The sequence below is a fragment of the Rutidosis leptorrhynchoides genome, chromosome 11, assembly GCF_046630445.1.
Source record: "Rutidosis leptorrhynchoides isolate AG116_Rl617_1_P2 chromosome 11, CSIRO_AGI_Rlap_v1, whole genome shotgun sequence".
Classification (NCBI taxonomy): Eukaryota; Viridiplantae; Streptophyta; class Magnoliopsida; order Asterales; family Asteraceae; genus Rutidosis; species Rutidosis leptorrhynchoides.
In genome coordinates, this window is record NC_092343.1 from 78,069,232 (window position 1) to 78,094,373 (window position 25,142).

The 25,142-nt window shown below is 33.9% G+C and overlaps 3 protein-coding genes across 3 annotated transcripts; 1 reads left to right on the plus strand and 2 right to left on the minus strand.

Moving 5' to 3' along the window:
• Positions 1-13,614: 13,614 nt before the first annotated feature.
• On the minus strand, positions 13,615-14,865 carry LOC139874706 (uncharacterized). Its single transcript, XM_071862115.1, has one exon. The coding sequence runs from the start codon at positions 14,863-14,865 to the stop codon at positions 13,615-13,617; it is 1,251 nt and encodes a 416-aa protein (XP_071718216.1).
• Positions 14,866-18,686: 3,821 nt separating this feature from the next.
• LOC139877314 (CASP-like protein 1E1) lies at positions 18,687-20,280 on the plus strand. The gene is made up of 2 exons (XM_071864724.1): positions 18,687-19,041; positions 19,843-20,280. Exons 1-2 carry the CDS (start codon positions 18,800-18,802, stop codon positions 20,180-20,182), a joined length of 582 nt encoding a protein of 193 aa, XP_071720825.1. The 5' UTR covers positions 18,687-18,799; the 3' UTR covers positions 20,183-20,280.
• Positions 20,281-23,172: 2,892 nt separating this feature from the next.
• Positions 23,173-23,611, minus strand: LOC139877267 (glutaredoxin-C13-like). Its single transcript, XM_071864678.1, has one exon. The coding sequence runs from the start codon at positions 23,534-23,536 to the stop codon at positions 23,228-23,230; it is 309 nt and encodes a 102-aa protein (XP_071720779.1). The 5' UTR covers positions 23,537-23,611; the 3' UTR covers positions 23,173-23,227.
• Between the last annotated feature and the right edge of the window lie 1,531 nt (positions 23,612-25,142).

The window sequence follows — 25,142 nt, forward strand, 5'->3', positions numbered from 1 at the left end:
GGAACTTAAGGTAGTAATGATGTTCATAACATCATTCGATTCATACATATAAAGCTATCTTATTCGAAGGTTTAAACTTGTAATCACTAGAACATAGTTTAGTTAATTCTAAACTTGTTCGCAAACAAAAGTTAATCCTTCTAAATTGACTTTTAAAATCAACTAAACACATGTTCTATATCTATATGATATGCTAACTTAATGATTTAAAACCTGGAAACACGAAAAACACCGTAAAACCGGATTTACGCCGTCGTAGTAACACCGCGGGCTGTTTTGGGTTAGTTAATTAAAAACTATGATAAACTTTGATTTAAAATTTGTTATTCTGAGAAAATGATTTTTATTATGAACATGAAACTATATCCAAAAATTATGGTTAAACTCAAAGTGGAAGTATGTTTTCTAAAATGGTCATCTAGACGTCGTTCTTTCGACTGAAATGACTACCTTTACAAAAATGACTTGTAACTTATTTTTCCGACTATAAACCTATACTTTTTCTGTTTAGATTCATAAAATAGAGTTCAATATAAAACCATAGCAATTTGATTCACTCAAAAAGGATTTAAAATGAAGAAGTTATGGGTAAAACAAGATTGGACAATTTTTCTCATTTTAGCTACGTGAAAATTGGTAACAAATCTATTCCAACCATAACTTAATCAACTTGTATTGTATATTATGAAATCTTGAGATACCATAGACACGTATACAATGTTTCGACCTATCATGTCGACACATCTATATATATTTCGGAACAACCATAGACACTCTATATGTGAATGTTGGAGTTAGCTATACAGGGTTGAGGTTGATTCCAAAATATATATAGTTTGAGTTATGATCAATACTGAGATACGTATACACTGGGTCGTGGATTGATTCAAGATAATAGTTATCGATTTATTTCTGTACATCTAACTGTGGACAACTAGTTGTAGGTTACTAACGAGGACAGCTGACTTAATAAACTTAAAACATCAAAATATATTAAAAGTGTTGTAAATATATTTTGAACATACTTTGATATATATGTATATATTGTTATAGGTTCGTGAATCAACCAGTGGCCAAGTCTTACTTCCCGACGAAGTAAAAATCTGTGAAAGTGAGTTATAGTCCCACTTTTAAAATCTAATATTTTTGAGATGAGAATACATGCAGGTTTTATAAATGATTTACAAAATAGACACAAGTACGTGAAACTACATTCTATGGTTGAATTATCGAAATTGAATATGCCCCTTATTATTAAGTCTGGTAATCTAAGAATTAGGGAACAGACACCCTAATTGACGCGAATCTTAAAGATAGATCTATTGGGCCTAACAAACCCCATCCAAAGTACCGGATGCTTTAGTACTTCGAAATTTATATCATATCCGAAGGGTGTCCCGGAATGATGGGGATATTCTTATATATGCATCTTGTTAATGTCGGTTACCAGGTGTTCACCATATGAATGACTTTTATCTCTATGTATGGGATGTGTATTGAAATATGAAATCTTGTGGTCTATTATTATGATTTGATATATATAGGTTAAACCTATAACTTACCAACATTTTTGTTGACGTTTTAAGCATGTTTATTCTCAGGTGATTATTAAGAGCTTCCGCTGTCGTATACTTAAATAAGGACGAGATTTGGAGTCCATGCTTGTATGATATTGTGTAAAAACTGCATTCAAGAAACTTATTTTGTTGTAACATATTTGTATTGTAAACCATTATGTAATGGTCGTGTGTAAACAGGATATTTTAGATTATCATTATTTGATAATCTACGTAAAGCTTTTTAAACCTTTATTGATGAAATAAAGGTTATGGTTTGTTTTAAAATGAATGCAGTCTTTGAAAAACGTCTCATATAGAGGTCAAAATCTCGCAACGAAATCAATTAATATGGAACGTTTTTAATCAATAAGAACGGGACATTTCAGTTGGTATCCGAGCGTTGGTCTTAGAGAACCAGAATTTTGCATTAGTGTGTCTTATCGAGTTTGTTAGGATGCATTAGTGAGTCTGGACTTCGACCTTGTTTACTTGAAAAATGATTGCTTAACAAATTTTGTTGGAAACTATATATTTTTCACATGTGAATATTATGTGATATATTAATCTCTTAACGCGTTTGATATTATGTGATAGATTTCTACCTCTAGAACAAGTCCCATTGACTCACCTAATAATAATGAAGAGTCAAATATAAATTGGAATGATTCGTGGACTAATTCACAAGTTCCCGAAGAGGAACCGGAAGAAGAGTCGGAACCGGAAGAAGAATCGGAACCGGAAGAAGAATCAGAACCGGATGAAGAAATAGAACCGGTGGGGGAAATAATAAAACGGTTAAGTAAAAGAAAATCCTCAACCAACCGACCAAGGTTAATTATGGTCAATGGTGTTTCCGCCAAGGAAGCAAAATATTGGGAGGATTACCAATTCTCCGATGAATCGGATTCCGACGAGAATTCCGATGATGTTATAGAAATTACCCCAACTGAATTTAAAAAGGCAAAAGAAAATAATAAGGGAAAGGGCATAAAAATAGAGAAATCTAATTCCAACCCCGATGAACTTTATATGTATCGTCAACCCCCGAAGTCCTTAAGTTGTAACAATGACCCGGGAACCTCTAAACCACCAGGTTTTTCTAAACCAATGTGGAAAATTACGGCTCGTATTAGGGGAACATCATATATCCCTAGAAACTTGGCAAAACGAACCAAAACCGAAGAAGAAGAAACAAGCGAGTCGGAATAAGATAGTTGTATTCGTGTGGTGTAATATATGTAATATAGTGTGCTTATGCTTTATGATATATGTAAAAATTGCTTGTATTAATAAGTATTTTTTTTATGAATCTAACTCTTGTCTATTTTACAGTATAAAAACACAAAATGGATAGACAACCCAATATTTTAAGAGACCTACCCGGAGACATGATTGATGAAATCTTGTCTAGAGTCGGTCAGCATTCTTCGGCACAACTATTTAAGGCGAGATCAGTTTGTAAGACATTCGAAGAACGTTCCAAGAATGCCTTAGTTTATAAAAGGCTTTCGTTCGAAAGATGGGGGATATCACATTGGGAAATCCATAAGTTACGATGTGTTTACTTTGACGCATATATTGCGGGGAACCCAAATGCTATTTTACGCAATGGGTTAAGAAATTATTTTGACTCAATATATCCGAATATTGGACTTCGTGATTTAGAAAAAGCAGCTAACATGCAACATAAAGAAGCATGTTATGCTTACGGATTAGTAATGTTCGCTTCTCACAAAAGTGAGAACAAGAACATCAGGCTACAACTATTAAACAAAACGTTCCCACAAGTGATGGAGTCGGTAATTGGGGTAAGAAATGAGGTTTTTAGATTGTTACGGGACTGTTGGACATTACGTAACCCTCGTCCCTTTGACGACGTTACAACACGCTGTCTTATCAACGGCCATAACGGTTATGTTCCACAAGACCAAGGATGGGAAGTAGTCCTAGTAAAACCAGAATGCATGACTTGTTTCTGGACGTATGAATTACGTGTCTTTATTGCCTTTGCTGAACGACTTGTGTACTAGCTAGAATTATCTTCACAACTATCTTGTATCAAAGTTATTGTGTGCTATATTTCATGCTTTATGTAAAATAAGCGGTATTGTAAGTTTGTAAAATATTGTATAAAAGTTTGAACGCGAAATATTATTATAATCAGTTTTTCATATAAGAATTGTAGTAGTTGAATTGCATATTAGCTACTAAGTATGAACTTAACGGGTGGGTACTACCCGAATTTAAACTTATAAAACGCTAATATGAAGAAAAAGCTTTTATAAATGAGTTCATATTAAGCTACGAAATACTATTAACTACTCTTAATATTCTATATGATTAACTTGTTCCATTTGACTATTTTGAAGGAAATGGCACCGACTACTCGACGCACCGTGAATATGAATGAAGAGGAATTCCGTACTTTTCTAGCTTCAAACATAGCCGCAGTACAGGCTGCGCTACATACCAACAATAACCTTGGATCTAGCAGTACAGGAAATCGTGTAGGATGCACCTACAAAGAATTCACTGCCTGCAAACCTTTGGAATTTGATGGAACCGAAGGACCGATCGGATTGAAACGGTGGACCGAGAAGGTCGAATCGGTGTTTGCCATAAGTAAGTGTACTGAAGAGGACAAAGTAAAGTACGCTACGCATACCTTCACCGGTTCTGCGTTAACATGGTGGAATACCTATCTAGAGCAAGTGGGACAGGACGATGCGTACGCACTACCGTGGTCAGCATTCAAGCACTTGATGAACGAGAAGTACCGTCCCAGAACCGAGGTCAATAAGCTCAAGACGGAACTTAGAGGGTTACGAACCCAAGGATTTGTGATGTGTGCAGCGTGGGGGTACGAAAATACTATATATTTTTAGTACGAAAAGCGATACAAACTACACAAGTTTTAATTATTTATTTACAGATGGGATATACCTAAACCTTGCTACAACACTATAGGCAGTGTACTTAATCGTAGAGTAGTATAGTTTTTAGTAAGTCCGGTTCGTTCCACAGGGAGCGGGCTTATTGCACACTATATTTTTAAACAACTATATTTGTACAAAATATATATAATTATATATAATAATATATAAAAGGGGGTTTTACCGTTTAATGACCGGTTTGTCGATTTTATATTTTAAGCGAAGCGTAAAGTAAATGACGATATTTAACTAACGATAAAATAAATAACAATAATTAAAATGACAATAAATAAAAGTACGAGGAAATATGAAATAAAATATATTATGCTTATTTAAACTTCCGTAATCATGATGTTTGACGTGTTGATTTTTAGTTTATTCCCATGGGTTAATTGTTCTTTGTCCTGGATTATTTAATATGTCAGTCTGGTTTTTGTCCATAACAGTCCATCGGTCATAAATTTAAATTGCGAGTGTCCTCGTCAAATTATCCTTATACCCGAAGTCAAATATTCCAACTAATTGGGGACTTCAACTGTAACAAGGTTTTAATACTTTGTTTAATAATTACACCAGGATATCGACTGCGTGTAACCCAGGGTTTTAATACTTTGTTATCAATTATGCCAAGTGTCCTTGTACATAATTTCACCCCTGTTTTAATAATTCTAGTGACTATTAATCCATTCCCGTGTCCGGTTAAATGAACGATTATTCGTACATATAAATACCCCGCCCATCGTGTCCGATCGAGTGTATATGGTTATTTATAGGGACGTCCAATTGTAAATCTTTATATTAAAATTAACAAACTATCATTTAGTTAAACAAATATAAAGCCCATTAATAGCCCATAGTCTAATTTCCACAAGTGTCGTTCTTTTGTCCAAACCCCAATTATGGTACAAAGCCCAATTACCCAATTTTAGATATTTAGTCCAACATCATGATTACTTTGGCTCAAATAAGCATAATAATAACTTAAGTACGAGACATTAATTTAAAAAGGAGAACATAACTTACATTGAGTATTTATCACGTAGTGTTACACGGACAGAATTTCGACTTCAAAAACCCGTAAAATAACCTTTACATAACCCGAACTAATCTAATATAAAACTACCCTATACTATATATATTATATATATATATTTATTTATTTATTTATTATAGAGTATTATTATTATTATTTTTTTATATTTTTACTCGCAGAATTCGTGATCTTTTATAGGCATTTTGATTTCTGACAGCTCCGCGAGTCGTGGAGTTTTAAGCCTTCAAACTCCGCGAGTCGTGGAGTTTGAAAATCCAGCTCACAAACTTTTGGCTCCTAGCTTGTTGACATAAATAATATATAAATATAAAATATAAATAATTAATATAATTATTTATATATTATATTATATTCTTGTGCATAGTAGACTTGTAATTTTTGGTCCATTGCGTCGGGCGTTGATAGTTGGCTCGTGCACCGGTTCCGGATTTTCGAACGTCCTTTCGTATAATTTAATATCTTGTACTTTGCGTTTTGTAACTTGTACTCTTGTCATTTTTAGACGTTTTTCATCAATAAATTGAACCTTTTGAATTGTATCTTGTACATTTGAGCTTTTTGGACGTTTTTGTCTTCAAATCTTCGTTTTCGCCTTTTGTCTTCGCACTTATTTATTTAAACAATTACAATAAAAATATAATACAATTACATATGAAAACCTATTATTTAGGAGGGATATTGCTATGAAATATATGTTCCTTTTTAGCCTTATCAATTTGATATTACCACGTACGAAAGACGATTCACAGAATTGTGCCTATTGTGTCCGGGAGCATTCGAAGATGAGGAAGAGAAGATCGACGCGTTTGTGAAAGGATTACCGGAAAGAATCCAAGAAGATATAAGTTCACACGAGCCCGCCTCCATACAACAGGCATGTAGAATGGCTCACAAACTAGTGAACCAGATTGAAGAAAGAATTAAAGAACAGACTGCTAAAGAGGCCAATGTGAAGCAAGTAAAAAGAAAGTGGGAGGAAAACGGTGATAAGAATCACCAATACAACAACAGCAGCAATTACAACAATAATCGCAACAATTATCCCAGCAATCGCAACATCAATCGCAACTACAACAAACGGCCCAACAACAACAACAACAACAACAACAACAACAACAACAGCAACTACAACAATCATCCCAACAACAATAATAACCGCAACAACAACAACAATCAGAAGCAGCTATGCCAAAGGTGTGAAAAGTATCACTCGGGGTTCTGCACCAAATTTTGCAACAAGTGTAAAAGAAATGGTCATAGCGCGGTGAAGTGTGAGGTCTACGGACCAGGGGTTAATAGAACGAAAGGAACAAATGGTGTCGGAACGAGTAATGGCAGAGCAAGTAGTGTCGGAGCAAGTTATGCCAATGTAGTTTGTTATAAATGTGGAAAACCGGGCCACATTATTAGAAATTGCCCGAACCAGGAGAACACGAATGGACAAGGCCGCGGAAGAGTTTTCAATATTAATGTGGTAGAGGCACAGGAAGACCCGGAGCTTGTTACGGGTACGTTTCTTATTGACAATAAATCTGCTTACGTTTTATTTGATTCGGGTGCGGATAGAAGCTATATGAGTAGAGATTTTTGTGCTAAATTAAGTTGTCCATTGACGCCTTTGGATAGTAAATTTTTACTCGAATTAGCAAATGGTAAATTAATTTCAGCAGATAATATATGTCGGAATCGAGAAATTAAACTGGTTAGCGAAACATTTAAGATTGATTTGATACCAGTAGAGTTAGGGAGTTTTGATGTGATAATCGGTATGGACTGGTTGAAAGAAGTGAAAGCAGAGATCGTTTGTTACAAAAATGCAATTCGCATTATACGAGAAAAAGGAAAACCCTTAATGGTGTACGGAGAAAAGGGCAACACGAAGCTACATCTTGTTAGTAATTTGAAGGCACAAAAACTAATAAGAAAAGGTTGCTATGCTGTTCTAGCACACGTCGAGAAAGTACAAACTGAAGAAAAGAGCATCAATGATGTTCCCATTACAAAAGAATTTCCCGATGTATTTCCGAAAGAATTACCGGGATTACCCCCACATCGATCCGTTGAATTTCAAATAGAACTTGTACCAGGAGCTGCACCAATAGCTCGTGCTCCTTACAGACTCGCACCCAGCGAGATGAAAGAACTGCAAAGCCAATTACAAGAAATTTTAGAGCGTGGTTTCATTCGACCAAGCACATCACCGTGGGGAGCTCCTGTTTTGTTTGTCAAGAAGAAAGATGGTACATTCAGGTTGTGTATCGACTACCGAGAGTTGAACAAACTTACCATCAAGAACCGCTACCCACTACCGAGAATCGATGACTTATTTGATCAACTACAAGGCTCGTCTGTTTATTCAAAGATTGACTTACATTCCGGGTATCATCAAATGCGGGTGAAAGAAGATGATATTCCAAAGACTGCTTTCAGAACACGTTACGGTCATTACGAGTTTATGGTCATGCCGTTTGGTTTAACTAATGCACCAGCTGTGTTCATGGACCTTATGAACCGAGTGTGTGGACCATACCTTGACAAGTTTGTCATTTTTTTTCATTGATGACATACTTATTTACTCAAAGAATGACCAAGAACACGGTGAACATTTGAGAAAGGTGTTAGAAGTATTGAGGAAGGAAGAATTGTACGCTAAGTTTTCAAAGTGTGCATTTTGGTTGGAAGAAGTTCAATTCCTCGGTCACATAGTAAACAAAGAAGGTATTAAGGTGGATCCGGCAAAGATAGAAACTGTTGAAAAGTAGGAAACCCCGAAAACTCCGAAACACATACGCCAGTTTTTAGGACTAGCTGGTTACTACAGAAGGTTCATCCAAGACTTTTCCAGAATAGCAAAACCATTGACTGCATTAACGCATAAAGGGAAGAAATTTGAATGGAATGATGAACAAGAGAAAGCGTTTCAGTTATTGAAGAAAAAGCTAACTACGGCACCTATATTGTCATTGCCTGAAGGGAATGATGATTTTGTGATTTATTGTGACGCATCAAAGCAAGGTCTCGGTTGTGTATTAATGCAACGAACGAAGGTAATTGCTTATGCGTCTAGACAATTGAAGATTCACGAACAAAATTATACGACGCATGATTTGGAATTAGGAGCGGTTGTTTTTGCATTAAAGATTTAGAGGCACTACTTATATGGGGTCAAAAGTATTATATATACCGACCACAAAAGTCTTCAACACATATTTAATCAGAAACAACTGAATATGAGGCAGCGTAGGTGGATTGAATTATTGAATGATTACGACTTTGAGATTCGTTACCACCCGGGGAAGGCAAATGTGGTAGCCGATGCCTTGAGCAGGAAGGACAGAGAACCCATTCGAGTAAAATCTATGAATATAATGATTCATAATAACCTTACTACTCAAATAAAGGAGGCGCAACAAGGAGTTTTAAAAGAGGGAAATTTAAAGGATGAAATACCCAAAGGATCGGAGAAGCATCTTAATATTCGGGAAGACAGAACCCGGTATAGGGCTGAAAGGATTTGGGTACCAAAATTTGGAGATATGAGAGAAATGGTACTTAGAGAAGCTCATAAAACCAGATACTCAATACATCCTGGAACGGGGAAGATGTACAAGGATCTCAAGAAACATTTTTGGTGGCCGGGTATGAAAGCCGATGTTGCTAAATACGTAGGAGAATGTTTGACGTGTTCTAAGGTCAAAGCTGAGCATCAGAAACCATCAGGTCTACTTCAACAACCCGAAATCCCGGAATGGAAATGGGAAAACATTACCATGGATGTCATCACTAAATTGCCAAGGACTGCAAGTGGTTTTGATACTATTTGGGTAATAGTTGATCGTCTCACCAAATCAGCACACTTCCTGCCAATAAGAGAAGATGACAAGATGGAGAAGTTAGCATGACTGTATTTGAAGGAAGTCGTCTCCAGATATGGAATACCAATCTCTATTGTCTCTGATAGGGATGGCAGATTTATTTCAAGATTCTGGCAGACATTACAGCAAGCATTAGGAACTCGTCTAGACATGAGTACTGCCTATCATCCACAAACTGATGGGCAGAGCGAAAGGACGATACAAACTCTTGAAGACAGTTGGGATCGACATCTACCGTTAGCAGAATTTTCCTACAACAACAGCTACCATTCAAGCATTGAGATGGCGCCGTTTGAAGCACTTTATGGTAGAAAGTGCAGGTCTCCAATTTGTTGGAGTGAAGTGGGGGATAGACAGATTACGGGTCCGGAGATTATACAAGAAACTACCGAGAAGATCATCCAAATTCAACAACGGTTGAAAACCGCCCAAAGTCGACAAAAGAGCTACGCTGACATTAAAAGAAAAGATATAGAATTTGAAATTGGAGAGATGGTTATGCTTAAAGTTGCACCTTGGAAAGGTGTTGTTCGATTTGGTAAACGAGGGAAATTAAATCCAAGGTATATTGGACCATTCAAGATTATTGATCGTGTCGGACCAGTAGCTTACCGACTTGAGTTACCTCAACAACTCGCGGCTGTACATAACACTTTCCACGTCTCGAATTTGAAGAAATGTTTTGCTAAAGAAGATCTCACTATTCCGTTAGATGAAATCCAAATCAACGAAAAACTTCAATTCATCGAAGAACCCGTCGAAATAATGGATCGTGAGGTTAAAAGACTTAAGCAAAACAAGATACCAATTGTTAAGGTTCGATGGAATGCTCGTAGAGGACCCGAGTTCACCTGGGAGCATGAAGATCAGATGAAGAAGAAATACCCGCATCTATTTCCAGAAGATTCGTCAACACCTTCAACAGCTTAAAATTTTGGGACGAAATTTATTTAACGGGTAGGTACTGTAGTGACCCGAACTTTTCCATGTTTATATATATTAATTGAGATTTATATTTACATGATTAAATGTTTCCAACATGTTAAGCAATCAAAATTGTTAAGACTTGATTAATTGAAATATGTTTCATATAGACAATTGACCACCCAAGTTGACCGGTGATTCACGAACGTTAAAACTTGTAAAAACTATATGATGACATATATATGGATATATATATAGTTAACATGATACTATGATAAGTAAACATATCATTAAGTATATTAACAATGAACTACATATGTAAAAACAAGACTACTAACTTAATGATTTTTAAACGAGACATATATGTAACGATTATCGTTGTAAAGACATTTAATGTATATATATCATATTAAGAGATATTCTTACATGATAATATCATGATAATATAATAATTTAAAATCTCATTTGATATTATAAACATTGGGTTAACAACATTTAACAAGATCGTTAACCTAAAGGTTTCAAAACAACACTTACATGTAACGACTAACGATGACTTAACGACTCAGTTAAAATGTATATACATGTAGTGTTTTAATATGTATTTATACACTTTTGAAAGACTTCAATACACTTATCAAAATACTTCTACTTAACAAAAATGCTTACAATTACATCCTCGTTCAGTTTCATCAATAATTCTACTCGTATGCACCCGTATTCGTACTCGTACAATACACAGCTCTTAGATGTATGTACTATTGGTATATACACTCCAATGATTAGATCTTAGCAGCCCATTTGAGTCACCTAACACATGTGGGAACCATCATTTGGCAACTAGCATGAAATATCTCATAAAATTACAAAAATATGAGTAATCATTCATGACTTATTTACATGAAAACAAAATTACATATCCTTTATATCTAATCCATACACCAACGACCAAAAATACCTACAAACACTTTCATTCTTCAATTTTCTTCATCTAATTGATCTCTCTCAAGTTCTATCTTCAAGTTCTAAGTGTTCTTCATAAATTCTACAAGTTCTAGTTACATAAAATCAAGAATACTTTCAAGTTTGCTAGCTCACTTCCAATCTTGTAAGGTGATCATCTAACCTCAAGAAATCTTTGTTTCTTATAGTAGGTTATCATTCTAATACAAGGTAATAATCATATTCAAACTTTGGTTCAATTTCTATAACTATAACAATCTTATTTCAAGTGATGATCTTACTTGAACTTGTTTTCGTGTCATGATTCTGCTTCAAGAACTTCGATCCATCCAAGGATCCGTTGAAGCTAGATCCATTTTTCTCTTTTCCAGTAGGTTTATCCAAGGAACTTAAGGTAGTAATGATGTTCATAACATCATTCGATTCATACATATAAATCTATCTTATTCGAAGGTTTAAACTTGTAATCACTAGAACATAGTTTAGTTAATTCTAAACTTGTTCGCAAACAAAAGTTAATCCTTCTAAATTGACTTTTAAAATCAACTAAACACATGTTCTATATCTATATTATATGCTAACTTAATGATTTAAAACCTGGAAACACGAAAAACACCGTAAAACCGAATTTACGCCGTCGTAGTAACACCGCGGGCTGTTTTGGGTTAGTTAATTAAAAACTATGATAAACTTTGATTTAAAAGTTGTTATTCTGAGAAAATGATTTTTATTATGAACATGAAACTATATCCAAAAATTATGGTTAAACTCAAAGTGGAAGTATGTTTTCTAAAATGGTCATCTAGACGTCGTTCTTTCGACTGAAATGACTACCTTTACAAAAACGACTTGTAACTTATTTTTCCGACTATAAACCTATACTTTTTCTATTTAGATTCATAAAATAGAGTTCAATATGAAACCATAGCAATTTGATTCACTCAAAACGGATTTAAAATGAAGAAGTTATGGGTAAAACAAGATTGGATAATTTTTCTCATTTTAGCTACGTGAAAATTGGTAACAAATCTATTCCAACCATAACTTAATCAACTTGTATTGTATATTATGTAATCTTGAGATACCATAGACACGTATACAATGTTTCGACTTATCATATCGACACATCTATATATATTTCGGAACAACCATAGACACTCTATATGTGAATGTTGGAGTTAGCTATACAGGGTTGAGGTTGATTCCAAAATATATATAGTTTGAGTTGTGATCAATACTGAGATACGTATACACTGGGTCGTGGATTGATTCAAGATAATATTTATCGATTTATTTCTGTACATCTAACTGTGGACAACTAGTTGTAGGTTACTAACGAGGACAGCTGACTTAATAAACTTAAAACATCAAAATATATTAAAAGTGTTGTAAATATATTTTGAACATACTTTGATATATATGTATATATTGTTATAGGTTCGTGAATCAACCAGTGGCCAAGTCTTACTTCTCGACGAAGTAAAAATCTGTGAAAGTGAGTTATAGTCCCACTTTTAAAATCTAATATTTTTGGGATGAGAATACATGCAGGTTTTATAAATGATTTACAAAATAGACACAAGTACGTGAAACTACATTCTATGGTTGAATTATCGAAATCGAATATGCCCCTTATTATTAAGTCTGGTAATCTAAGAATTAGGGAACAGACACCCTAATTGACGCGAATCCTAAAGATAGATCTATTGGGCCTAACAAACCCCATCCAAAGTACCGGATGCTTTAGTACTTCGAAATTTATATCATATCCGAAGGGTGTCCCGGAATGATGGGGATATTCTTATATATGCATCTTGTTAATGTCGGTTACCAAGTGTTCACCATATGAATGACTTTTATCTCTATGTATGGGATGTGTATTGAAATATGAAATCTTGTGGTCTATTATTATGATTTGAAATTTATAGGTTAAACCTATAACTCACCAACATTTTTGTTGACGTTTTAAGCATGTTTATTCTCAGGTGATTATTAAGAGCTTCCGCTGTCGCATACTTAAATAAGGACGAGATTTGGAGTCCATGCTTGTATGATATTGTGTAAAAACTGCATTCAAGAAACTTATTTTGTTGTAACATATTTGTATTGTAAACCATTATGTAATGGTCGTGTGTAAACAGGATATTTTAGATTATCATTATTTGATAATCTACGTAAAGCTTTTTAAACCTTTATTGATGAAATAAAGGTTATGGTTTGTTTTAAAATGAATGCAGTCTTTGAAAAACGTCTCATATAGAGGTCAAAACCTCGCAACGAAATCAATTAATATGGAACGTTTTTAATCAATAAGAACGGGACATTTCACGATGAATGCCCACATCTCTTAATTCCGCGTCCGCCCGGATATGCGCGTCAACCCTTTCTTGGAATGTTCTTCTTGCACGTCGAATCGGACGATAATTCTCTTCAAGTCCACAAAATGCACGGCCGTTGTCCTCGGTTATCATATTGTTTAATATCACACATGTTAACATAATCCTTCGAATTTTTCGGATATAATATGGTCTTGCAGGATGCTGCACAATCGTCCATCGACCTTGTAGTATTCCAAATGCTCGTTCAATATCTTTTCTTGCAGATTCTTGATACCTTTTGAACTTTGATTGTTTTGGATCAATCGGATTTCTGAATGACTTAACTAGCGTGGACCATTCCGGGTAAACTCCATCCGCCAAATAATAACCCTTATTAAACGTACACCCATTCACCGTAAACGTGCACGGTGGAGCCTCGCCGGCTAATAAGTCGTTAAACAAATCAGATTGATTAAGTACATTGATATCATTATTTGATCCCGCAGTACCAAAGAAAGCGTGCCAAAACCATCCATCATAAGACGCTACCGCTTCAAGCATAATTGACGGGTAACCATGGTCACCTCGTGTGTAATGACCCTTCCAACGTGCAGGACAATTTCTCCATCTCCAATGCATACAATCGATGCTTCCTAACATCCCCGAAAATCCATGTATTTGAGCATGTTTAGTGGTCAAACGTTGCACATCTTGTGCAGTTGGTTTTCTCAAATACTCTGTTGCGTACAAGTGAAAAATACATTTGCAAAATTTATTTAAACAATCATATGCGGTTTGTTCACCCATATGCAAATACTCGTCAAAAAGATCGGCTGTCGCAGCATACGCTAGTTGACGTATGGCTGATGTTACTTTTTGAACAATATTAAAACCTAGTAGCCCACAAGTATCACGTTTTTGATGAAAATAAGTAAAATACTCAGGAATCGGAGTTTGAGAAAAATTCATTATACCTTGACATATCCGAAGAAACAAAGGTTTGCTCATTCGATAACGTCTACGAAAATAATCATCGGGAAACGTACAGTTGTCAGAAAAATAATCATTCCATAAAGCTTTTGCACGGCCTTCACGATCTCTATATAAATATCTTCTCGGTGCCCTTGGAATGGGTTCAACTTCTTCTTCGTCGTTTAACTCATCTAAATGATCAAGTCTTGCGATATCTTCAAGCGCTCGATTATTTGTGGTATTCAAGATCGTTAATATCAAATTCATATCCGGATCGGAATTTGGGTTATTTAGATTCATATTAATATATATAGTGTTTGATAATTTGAGATAGAATTTATGAAATTGTATGAAATATGAGTGTATGTGTGTGTGTGTGAAATTGTATGAAATATGAGTGTATGTGTGTGTATGAAATTGTATGAAATTGGAGTGTATATATAGAGTTTAAAAAAGAAAAAAGAAAAAAAAAACAAATTCATCTCCAACGGCCAAAAATTTGACCGTTGGAGTGTTTTTCCTCCGTTTGGTCCGTCCACAAATATGACCAAGAAGCACGTTGCAGAACACGAAGAGCTGGACGGAATCGAGGGCGGCCCCCTGGGCTAGCCGCTGTCATCGGCGCCCAGGAGGGCGGCGGCCTGGGCGGGGTGGTGGACGCATACGTTGGGAGCACTCTTATATGAGATTAAATAATTCAAATAGTTAAATAATTTGTGGACTTGAATATTATTATTATTATGGCCGAACAATCATGCATACAATCAAAAATACTGATCAAGAATTAAATCAATATTTTCCAAGTAGAATTTCTCGAACTAAATCAATAATCAATTTACACGTGGATCAATAAGGAAAAAGAGTGACTAAATTAGAATATTAACAGCTATCATTAATATATCCATCCATTCCTCCACCGTTAAAATTAAAATAAATGAAAAAATAAATATATAGAGAAAATAAATAAATAATTAAACACTTAATCACTAAACTTTAACAACAGATCACACTATGAAGAATTCACTGGACCTGGGGTCACCGGTACTAACTCGGCAAATTCAACACCGGCAGAGCAGCTACTAAAACCACCGGTGGCGGAGGAGCTACCACAACTAGGGATGGCAATAGATCGGATATGGATCGGGTGATGCCGTACCCATATTCATATCCATTTAGTTTTTGTTCATCCATATCCATATCCATTTAGTTTCAGGTCATCCATCCATATTCATATCCAGTGGATTAAGCCGGTTAATAGATATCCAATGGATATTAAAAAAAATGTTATAGTATTTTCTAATACGCGATTAAAATAAAAACGTATTATACCAAAAATAAATATAACATAACATAATTAAACTATATCCATAAGAATGTGTAATCTATGTCGAAGATACTATAAAACATAGATTATGAAAAATTAAATATGAAATTTGTAAGTTTATTTTATTAGATATACGTGTTTTTTTGTAATATATTATAGCTATTTCATTATAGGGTTGAAACTGAATTGCAAACCTAACGTTAAATGATCTTGTAATAGTAAATATGTAAGCATATATCTATATTTATGTATTCGTATATGTATTTCGGGTAGTAATAGATACATTCATGGATGAAATTTTTCATCCATGTCCATATCCATATCCATTTAAGTTCATCCATATCCGTATCCATATCCATTTAGATTCATCCATATCCATCACGAAGCGGGTGGATATCACCGGATCGGGTGGCCATTGTCATCCCTAATCACAACCACCGGTGGCGGTAAGGGCTCATAAACGTATCACTATATGTACTATTTCTGATGTTGTGATCGTATTTAGTTAAGTATGTCAAACGTTCTGACATTTAGGGACACAAATTTTAACGGACAAGCTTATAAAGGTATCATTTTATGTTTTCTTACCCCATTGTTATCGTATTATAATTGTTATATACATTTGATCAGTATTAATACTAATGTTATCAAAAACTAAGTTATTCAATTGTCGTGTAACGCACGGGCTCATAAAACTAGTTATAGTATATGTCAGTTGAAGGTGCTTTGTTTTTGTTAAGTGTCTCCGTTTCTTTATAATATTCGTTATTTTAGAAAAAAAATAAAAAAAATCCTAAGAATAATAAAAATGTCGGGAAATACAGTTGGATCCAAAATAATAGGAATAAAGCCAATTAAATAAAGTGGATCCCACAAAATTGTACTAAACCTTGGTACATTAAAGTGGGATATCCATCCAAATTTGACGGTAGATGTATATGCTTTGAATGCACTCAACTCCCTCGCTACGACTCTTCTAAACGTGTTTTAATACAAAATAAATTCTTATTTTCTTTATATTTATATTAGGGATTAGGGATAGAGAATATATAATATAATAAAGATCATAAAATTACAAGATGTTTTAACACTTTTCTATGATTCAAAACTCTTTAATTTCAGAAAGTTAAAGACATAAATTTGTAAAAAGGTTGCAACTAAAAAAGTTCTCTAAATAAAGTTACTTAAATTATAAGAAAATGATAAACGTATAGTACAGTGCATTGTATTATTGTATAGTGATCAAGGTTGTAAAAGACGCGAGTCGGAGACGCATCGGTTATGCCTAAAAAACGACGCGTTAGACGCAACGAGGACGCAACGGACGTTGACTAACGTTGACTTTTTAAAATAGTTTTATTAAATATATATTTATATATAATATTATATAGATCGAATCTTTAAAATATAAATTATATTTATAATAAACATAACTAATTAACAATTATTAACAATATTAAAAAAAAATTGACCGACTTTGACCGACTTTTCCGAATTTGACCGACTTTTTACCTTTGACTGACTTTTTAGCAACGACGTCGGCCATGCCTAATAAACGACATGTCGGCCGACTTTTGTAACACTTATAGTTTCGGCCGGGCATGTAAGTCATGAAATTTTTGAACAGATGTATCATTTTTTGTTAATAAAAATTTTGGCTTTAAAAAAAAGAGCTACGTTTAAGCAATATTTAAATTAATTTAATATTTATAACCAACCGTTGTCATGAATAATGCTAATATTAAAATTATAAAAAAGTTGATTTAAAAAAAATAAATTTTTATGATTTGCAATTAATTTAAAAGAGTTCTAAAACTTAAATATGATATGTTTAAATATAGCCCTATAAGCTACGTTTAATATTCTCTTATCTATAGTTAATATTAAAATGCTATAATGATGATGTCATTATTAGACTAATTCTTTTGTTAAGAAAAAAATCAAAAAGAAAAAAAAATTAAGCATGGTGAGTGATGTCATTAATCTAAATAATTTTGAATTTAAATTAAATCTTATTAATTAATTATATTATTAAATCTTATTAATAATTATTTTAATTATTAAAATTAAATAATTTTGAATTATTATAATTAATTATTTTGAATTGAGTACCAGAAGGTATATAAGTTAGACAGAAGGAAACTAATTCTAAATTTATATTTTAATTTACACTTTTAAAATAAAATAACAATCAATATTATCTCTTATGATTGGATGCGGATTGTTTAATATGCATTTTAGGTTTTTGATGAAATGTTCAACTGACGAGTTTCTTAGTCGGACTCTGTGGTTCCACGGGTCATTAAACTAAATAACTTTATGACGAGTTTCTTAGTCGGACTCTGTAGTTCCACGGGTCATTAAACTAAATAACTTTATCATTTACGTTCACTTAATACCTAAAACATATCATTAAACTTTTTCGTTTAAACAAACCCGTGATTTCACGGGTCATTTCACTAGTAGTATAATGTTTTGCAATTAATTTAAAAGAGTTTTAAAACTCTTTTTATATTCAGAAAGTTAAAAATGAAAATTCGTATAAGGTTGCAATAACTAAAAAGTTCTCTAAATAACATCACTTAAATATCACTTGAATTATATTAAGATCTAGAAGTAATATTTTCAGTTTTACAAATTAATAAATTCACCGTAATTATGCAAGAAATACATATAAAGTACAAATAATTCCGTCACAATTGGTTGATTAGTTGGTCAAGAGACTTATAAATAAATGGAATTCATAGTTTGTTTCCAACGGAGTACATTTTATTCTCTATTCACCTACATACGTATAACTTATCAATTACAAGTATTATCATAAGTATCACACAAACAGCTGCTAACTTGCTACTTATTTACTACAACTAATTAACAATGAATGAAGGGACGGCAGCTGCTGGTGTTAAGGATTCGAACAGCACTAGTAACAACGGCAGCAGAGTTATGTTGTCATACAATATAGTGTTACGTACGATGGCCTTTTGTTTCACTCTAGTAGCTGCTGTTGTTGCCGGAGTTGACTTCGAGACTAAAAACATTCCTGTCACCATTTCCGATCAACTGCCGCCGTTCAATATCAAAGTCACTGCTAAATGGCATTACCTCTCTTCTACTGTGTGAGTTTCTTTTTTTTTGTTTTTTTTTTTTTACTTTTTTTTTTTCTTTTTTGTCACAAGTTATGAATATTATAGTTAAAGACTTGTAACATAATAACTAAAGTCACTTGAGACGTTTACGACGTTCTCTCGCTTAGGGACTTTGGTCTTGGAGTATTTTCAGAGGTTGCCGGTTATTCAGTTTTCCGGTGGCTGTCCAGCAGTTTTTCCGCGCGGGTCAACAACGGTTGTTTGGTTCTATGTTTGTTGCGATAACGGTCGGCGTTCTCCGATCGTTATCGTCTGTTTGTTTTACTTGGTTTAGTGCCATCGGTTACGAATCTAGGATCAAAACTCAAAGGACAAAGGGGTCCTATATAATTTGAGTATTACTTTGTAATTTTCTTTCCAAAATATTAGTGTTTACTTCAAAAAATCATTGATTTTAAAAATATATGAGGTCTTATCATTCATTTAACGGTGTCATATAGAAAATTTTATTAGTAATTTGTATAACAAAATTGAAAAATATAATGCTTTGGTTATTAGGTTTTCCAAGGTTGGGTTAGTTTAGGTTTCAGCAAACGGTTTTTTTCACTTTGTTGGTGGGACCGTTAGTTTAGGTTACTTTTGTTTCACCGCTTGTTTGGTTTAGTTTGAATTTCTATGTAACGACTGTAGTTGTTAATCTTCGGATTTGTTTAGTGTTATCATTATTTTTTAACAGTCACTTTAATTAGATAAAAACAGTCTTATGATAGCTGATACAAAATTATAATATGAAATACATATTTTATAACTGTTTACTTGATTTTGATACAGGTTCCTGGTGGTGGCAAACAGTATAGCATGTTCATACTCATTTGGATCAATAATAGTTTCCATACTATCTCACAACAAAAAGATCCAAACCCGATTGTTATTGCTAATTTCCGACTTGCTAATGGTGGCGTTATTGTTCTCGGCTAATGGTGCAGCCACATCGGTAGGTCTCATCGCCCTAAACGGAAACCCGCACACTCAATGGCAAAAGGTGTGTAATATGTTCAAAAGGTATTGTCACCAAGGAGCAGCCTCAATAGTCATGTCTTACATTGGATCATTTGCTTTCTTATGGCTTGTGGTTTTTGCAATTATGAATCTCCATAAAAAATCCAGTTGAAATGCTAGAAAATAAGGATTATGCTATGTGCACACTAGTTTAGTGCAGTAATTTGGTATGAGGTGTTGGACCATAATACAATTATCTAGTTTTGCATAGTTGTGTGTTGAAGTTTTTTCTTTTTCTATTTTGAATATAAAATATCTCTCAAGTCCATACTTAATACATAACTATCTCACTTTTAATGACTTAACCAAATCAACAAAGTACTACTATCTTTTATTGAGCAATAAAGTAACTTCATGTATGTTGCCCAAAGGTTGGGCAAATGGCACATCAACAATAAAAGCATTATCCAAACTGAAAACATTTATATGAACCGGTTGGGACTATTATGCCTACTGCCTAGACTAGTCTACGGTCTAGCTCTTAACCAGGACCGGAGTTAACTTTGCTCACCGTCGACCAAGCCTTGAAGAAAATTGTGTTGGACACATTCTTTTTATGCATCTTATTACGTAAATACAATTAAGGGTATGTTTGGATGCGAGCTTTTAGGAGCTTCAAGCTTTTATGAAAAAACTCGTATCTAATAAAAAACTCCGTTGGGTAAAAGAGCTTAAAGCTTGTAGACGGAATGAAAAAGCTAAAAGCTGACTAGCGTTTGAGAAAAAGATTATACCTTTTTGTCATTTTACTCTTTATTTTAATAGTTTTAGCTACTCTTGCTAAACACCTAAATACATATAAAAAGCTAACAGCTAAAACCTACCAGCTACAAGCTAGTTTTTGACAAATAAACCCAAAATCGGTAAAGATCACATATATACTGTTGTGATAGCATCAAATAGCACCATGTTATTCTATACTCTGCTATTATTATATCATTTCTTACAAGCTAGACACATTTCTAACATATATTCTTTAAAATCTAGTAAAGGTGAGCCCAAAATGGTGGACCCAAAAATTCCAGCAAGGGTATTAATTAATAACATTTACAAAAAGAAACTTTGGGTAAGCACTGTTATAATATACTTTAGAACACAGCAAAAGAATCTCATGGTAAGCATGTGCACTGTGCAGCTATTGTTTAATGGAAATCTCAGATTAGTTTTTACACTTGTTACTCTTTTTGCAGCTCCATGACAAAAAAAAAAAAAAGGTGAGATTTGGCTAGTGCCTGTATAAGGAATTTAAAGGGGTTTAATTCACAATCATGTTATGAACAAGAAAAGTGCATAAACAGATTATATAGGGGTTTTCTTGGCTTCAAGAACGAGATGATAGAAGAAATGAGTTTTTTTGAATAATAATAAAATACAATTCAGAAGTGAACTTATAGAACAAAAATAATAACTTGGAGGCGAATAATATAAAATAGAAAAATTACCCATAAAAATTATAAATATTACACTAATTTTTTTTTCCGCAGATGGGGCAGATACCCCTTTTTGATTACACTAAGTTACGCCCTTAACTAAACCTATTAGGATATTAATCATAATCTAACAAGGAACTAATTTATCTATAGATAATGACTTAAACTAAAAAGATTTCATAAACAACTCAAACTCTATTCCTTCACCTTATCAATCAAGTAATCATTTAATTCCTTGCGGGTCAAGTTCTCTCATATTCTTTACCACATCATGAAGCCACATAACCAGCCTCTTTAGCCGTCCATCAGATTCTTCGGTATATTTATAAACAAGTTGATGGCACATATGCCAAAAATAAAAAAAAATAAAAAAAAATATCTGTAGCTATGGGATTTGCCATGCTAACCTTTATTATGTTTGAATGAATAGCATCTATTAGGATTGTACTTGGTATGGAATATGGATCTTTTGATCAATAGTTATTTCTAAGACTGCAAAACTACATATTTTATATAGTTGGATATAATGCAAGAAAATAACCATTCTAGTTAACAAAAAAAAAAAAAAAGTATAGTCACACTAGGCAATTTCGATCCATATATATACTAACTGATAACAGCTTTTATATCTCAATGGTTTTGAAAATGGTTCAAGTTAAAACATTTAGGTATAACGGGATTGATCATATGGGTCTAACTTAACACATGAAAGTTGCCTAAAGTCTACTTTTATCAATACAAACTCCTATATCATTTTATTTAAATAATTAGATTATTACTGTATACAGTAAAAATGTTGTTTTATGAATAGCAATATAGTGTGAACAGAACAGCACAACACAACACAACACAACACAACACAACACGAACCAGACCTTTTCGATCCAGACTATTGAATGACATGTTTCAACACAAGCCTGATGTACCCTCCGTTACCCAACCAGCATGACCCGTCCATCTCAACACCTCTGAAAACAATCACTAATTTCATGTATTCTTGTCCACTTCAACGTTTATTGTTTCGCATGTATGAGCAACTTTGTATGAAGGGAATATGCAGATAGGCAAAGTACAAAGAAAATCAAAAAGTGATTATAAAAACAAGCAATTGTACCAGTAATTACCTGTTATCACACAATCTTCTTTTGTTAGATCGTTATGTAAACAGGAATCTGATAACAATAAAAGTTAACAAATTAATTAATTATTTAAAAGAGTGATTGAAAATGAAAGACTTCAGTATTCAATACCTTTCTTTAACAAAAAGTGAAGCATATATCTTCTCAACTTTTTTGAAAATGAAATTTCAAGAATGTCTGGAGTTAAATACTGCACTTTTCTTTTTTATATTTTCATGTTTTTTTGGCACCTAATCAACACAAAGTTTGAAGCTTCATGTTTTGACCATCGAACCCATTTCGTCTGGGAAGATTTAAAATTAATATGTGCAAGATCTTGAAATGAGGCTGATAACAAGTACTGTACTAATTTATAATCACATTAAACATATAAGAACATATTTAACAGGCTACATTTATGATCTAAACACTAACGATTATCATACTATCCTAAATTCGTAATTTCGATAAGCTACAAAAGTACTAGTAAGACAGAACGCAGACTACATAGTCTTCAAGTGAATACAAATTGCTACTGCTCATCAGTCATGAGCCAACTTTATTTCTTCAGATAAATTCCCCACAAACGCCATATATAGTGGACTTCATTTAAGACAGTGACTGATACGGTTTCAGAAGTGGAATGAGGGAGCCGCTTAGGTGGAGTGACATCACCTCATTGGTGGACCCCACAAGCTTGCCACCTATAAATACAGCTGGCACAGGAGGTGAACTACACCCTTGTTTAAGAAGAGCCTTTTCGATTTCCCATCCTTCGGGATCTTGGTCAATTTCATAAGCTACAGGGTTGACCCTAAGTTCTTGGAACAGAACGGTGACAGCATAACACAAACAACAAGTGCTCTTGGTAAAAATCACAACTCCGTTTTCCGATGTCAATGCTTGTATCTTCTCCATCTCAAAAACTTAAAATTTTTGGATCAAAATCCGATTAAGATTGTGATTAGTTGGTAGTATGGAGCAAGATCGATGGTGGAGTTAGATTTGGTTGATGGTTAATGTTTTCATGCTCTACTTCTAGTTATATAACCCCGAAAAAGTTTGTAATCCTTTTCTCCGAACAAGAAAATTCAGATGCTTGAAAACTACTAGATTGGTATCTTTGAAAAAAAGATACTCAATGGGAACAACTTGAACACATATATTTTTCTTGTACTTGCAATATAACCAGCAGCGTAAAAAAACAGCCGGGACAGGCGTCACAATGGTTTTATCATGCTACCGTTGCAACGGACCAAGAAACGGTTAAAAAACGTTCAACACTTAAAAAACAGTCAACAGCGCCAAAAAGATGGTCAACAATGGAAGAGACGGTAATAACGGCCGAGACGGCTGAGACGGGGTCGAGACAGATTTTGACAAACGTTGACTTTTTAAATAAATTTCAATAATAAGCATTTCAAACATAAATATTTCGAATTAAAGGCAAATATCTATGGTTACTTTGAAATATTTATAATTGAAATGTTTATGTTTGAAATATATATAAAAAGTCAACGTTGGTCAACATCCGTCTCGACCCCGCTTTTTCCGTTGCGAAGTTTTAAGGTCCCTACCGTCTCGACCCCGTATCGCGTCTATTTCAACCTTGTTTATAACTACTAAATACATTGATTAAACTTTTTAAATCTTGATTAAGTAGCTAAACTAGCATCTTTGATCAACGTGGGAAAATGAAGTAAGCGGGTTTATAGTATTTAGACCATTCCACATTCGACGGGCCTTAGTGATTCAGTTGTAGAGTACACCTGATCAAAAAGGGCTGGTCAATATTGTTTCATATAGAGTCCTCCTTTAATCAATGTACATATATTCTTAGGGTAAAAAGAGTGGGAATGAGATTGCCCTACCCAAAACAACAAAATACTATCTTTTTATGAGCAATAAAGTAACTTCATGTTGCCCAAAGGTTAGCCAAGTTGATACATCACGAATAAAAACATTAATCTATACTAAAAATCATTAAATGAACCAGTTGGGACCATTTTACCTAGACTAGTCTACGGTCTGGGAGCTCATATGGTTCGTAACCGGGACCAGACTTAACTATGCTCAACGGGACCAGGTCTTTGTTGGAAGCTTTGACGAGCCCAACACACTCACTACAGAGGACCTAGATTATACTACACTCACTACACCAACACTTGACGTTGGTTAGCCTTTAATTTTATAAATCCTTAGTGCACAATAATACTTAGGCGACAGTATCGACCATATATTATTCAGGCGGTATAACCGACCATATATCACTTAGACGGCAGAGCCGACCATATAATGAGAACAACACAAGTGCACTAAGAACTTAAACACAAACTAAGGCTTAACCGGAAAACTTAACAAAAAACACTTTTATTAGTACAAAAATATAATTACAGTATTACTTACTTATAAGTTTTCATTTCTCTACTTATAAGCTCTCTCTAACTCACACTCTTCTTACTTCACACCTTACTCTCACACCTTCCACAAATGAACCCACCACCTATATTTATACTACTCCATG